The sequence below is a fragment of the Chrysochloris asiatica genome, unplaced genomic scaffold, assembly GCF_000296735.1.
Source record: "Chrysochloris asiatica unplaced genomic scaffold, ChrAsi1.0 scaffold00016, whole genome shotgun sequence".
Classification (NCBI taxonomy): domain Eukaryota; kingdom Metazoa; phylum Chordata; class Mammalia; order Afrosoricida; family Chrysochloridae; genus Chrysochloris; species Chrysochloris asiatica.
In genome coordinates, this window is record NW_006408534.1 from 10,661,144 (window position 1) to 10,664,110 (window position 2,967).

At 39.0% G+C, this 2,967-nt stretch overlaps 1 protein-coding gene across 2 annotated transcripts in view; it reads right to left on the minus strand.

Moving 5' to 3' along the window:
- Positions 1–2,967, minus strand: part of BRE (brain and reproductive organ-expressed (TNFRSF1A modulator)) — a 746,464-nt gene that overhangs the window by 50,529 nt on the left and 692,968 nt on the right. For both annotated transcript variants that reach the window (XM_006835176.1, XM_006835177.1), the window contains exon 11: positions 1,999–2,152. In XM_006835176.1, coding sequence (XP_006835239.1) covers positions 1,999–2,152 — 154 coding nt within the window. The remainder of the gene's footprint in view (positions 1–1,998; positions 2,153–2,967) is intronic.

Here is a 2,967-nt window from a genome sequence, read left to right on the forward strand (position 1 = left end):
ACAGCACCTAACAACAACAACAAATGGTATTGAAGCAAGAAGTCCAAGATTCCCTGAAAGCATTGGAGAAAAACAAGACCCCAGGAACTGACTGAATATCAATTAAACGGTTTTAACAAACTGATGCACTGGAAGCGCTTACTAGTCTATGTCAAGAACTTCGGAAGACATCTCTGGCCAACTGACTGGAATAGATGCATATCTGTGCCCATTCCGAAGAAAAGTGATCCAACAGGATACAGAAATTATCAAACAATATCACTAATGTCATATACAAGTAAAATTTTGCTGATGATAATTTAACGAACATTGCAGTAGCCCATTGACAAGGAGCTACCAGAAATTAAAGCTGTATTCAGAACAGGATGTGGAATGAGGATATTATTGCTGATATCAGATGGGTCTTGGCTAAAGCAGAGAATACCAGAAAGATGGTTACTTGTGTTTTATTGACTATGCAAAGTGATTTGACCACGTGGATCATAAAAAATTATGGATCATATTGTAAAGGATGAGAATTCCAAAACACTTAAATGTGCTCATATGGAATCTTAGTTTAGTACATAAACTAAGAGGCATTCATTTTACTAGGACAAGGGGATACTGCATGATTTAAAATCAGGAAATGTGTTGTCAGGGTTGTACCATTTTACCACACTTATTCAATCTGTATGTTGAGATATAATTCAAGAAACTGGACTATAGGAGGAAGAATGTGGCATCAGGATTGGAGGAAGACTCATTAACAACCTGCAATATGCAGATGACACAATCTTGCTTGCTGAAAGTGAGGAGGATGTGAAGCACTTAGTGATGAAGATCAAAGATCAAAATAATATCCTTGTTATAGTCTTTATAGATTATACTTCAACATAGAGAAAACAAAAATCCTTACAACTGGACTAATAATCAGCATCGTGATAAACGGAGAAAAGAGTGAAGTTGTCAAGGATTTCATTTTACTTAGTTCCACAGACAACATTCATGGAAGCAACAGTTAAGAAATCAAATGATGTATTTACACTTGGCAAATATACTGCAAAAGACCTATAACAGTATTAAAAAGTAAAGATGTTGCTTTCAGGACTAAAATATACCTGACACAAGGCATGGTACTTTCAATCTCTTCATGTACAAGTGAAAGTGGGATAGTAAATAAAGAAGGCTAAAGTATCAATGGGCTCAAGCATGACAACAATTGTGAGGTTGGCCCAGAACCGGGCAGTGTTTCATTCTGTTATGCACAGGGTTGTTATTAGTCGGTACCGATTCAATGGCACCTAACAACAACAACAAAGAAGAATTGATTGATTTAAATTACAATATTAAACATCCCAGAAGAATGAACAAATCTGTCTTGGAAGATGTACAGGCAGAATGTTCCTTAGAAGCGAGATAGTGAGACTTCATCTCACATACTTTGGACCTGTTATCAGGAGGGGCCATGCTCTGGGGAAGGACATCAGAAGGAAAGAGTCAGTGGGAGAGAAAGAAGATCCTCAACAAGATAGACTAACACTGGCTACAACAATGGGCTCAACCATAACAATTGTGAAGATGACACAGGACCAGGCCGTGTTTCATTCTGTTGGACACAAGGTCTCTATGAGTTGGAGCCAACTCGATAGCATCTGACATCAACTTCTTCTCTAATCAAAGTAAAGAAGTAGATTTCATAGCCATATCTGAGATCACTAGAAACCGGAGGAAAAGGAAACACTTTCAGATATAGGTAGGTCATCTTCTTCTTGGACTAGGATCAGGGGTCAGCAAATTTTTCCTGGAAAGGGCTAAACAGTAAATGTTTTAGGTTTTGCAGGCCATGCAGTCTCTGTTGAGACTACTGTCTTTGCCACTGCAATAGGAAAGCAGTCATAGAGAATAAGGCAAGGAATGGGTGTAGCTGTGTTCAATAAAAATTTATTTATAAAAACAGGCCTGGGGCAGGTGCTAGATAAACAAAATGTTCCTTTCTGAATATAAAAATAATTTACTTACTTTGCTCTTTTGGCCATTTCATTGCCATCCCATCTGGGGCTATATGGATAATTTTTCTGGGTCTGGGAGTAAAGTTGTCCACTGTTGGTAAAATGATAGACGGACTGAAATGTGAGAGTTGGCTGGTCTCGAGGGAAAAACAAGGGCAGGTCAACTGTAAAGAAAGAAGGAAAAGAAAGTTAGGGCTTAAATACATTTTACGGTACTTTTCTAGCTACATCCGAATATTTAGCTACAAGACTCTATGTGAACCATATATCTGGATTGAGATCTTGGTCCAACGCATGGGAAGAAATCAAGAAATGAAAGGTGACTTCCCTGATTCCAAGGAGTTTATAATCTAGTTAGACAGTCAAATAACAGACTAATGAAAAATTAACCAATATGAGGTTGTTGTTGTTAAGTGCCATCGAGTAGATTCCGACCCATAGCAACCTTGTATAGGGCTTCCAAGGAGCAGCTGGTGAGCTTGAACCACAGACCTTGCAGTTTAAATGACTTTGCAGTCTGATGCATTAGCCCACAGAGGAATATTATGAAATGGTTAAAGAGGCTAGTTGTTATTGTTGTTAAGTGCCGTCGAGTCAGTTCTGACCCATAGCGACCCTGTATAAGGTTTCTGAGGAGCAGATGGTGAGCTTGAACTGCCAACCTGACAGTTCAGAAGTGTTCCTGGGTGCCTTCCTCCATCTGAACTTTTCTTATAGCACTTACTTTGTCTAATGTTCCAGAGCAGAGCTATACATATGTTTTAAGTCTTATACCATAAACTCTCCAAGGACCAGGCAGTGCCTTCCTCATCTACAATTTGATGGCATGAGGCCACTCTTGAAGAATAGATTTGGAAAGAGTACAAAGAGGGTTGTTGTTGTTAGGTGCTGTCCAGTTGGTTCCACCTCATAATGACCCTACTATGCACAACAGAAAAAAATACCACCTGGTCCTGCACCATCCTCACAAGTGTTGCAT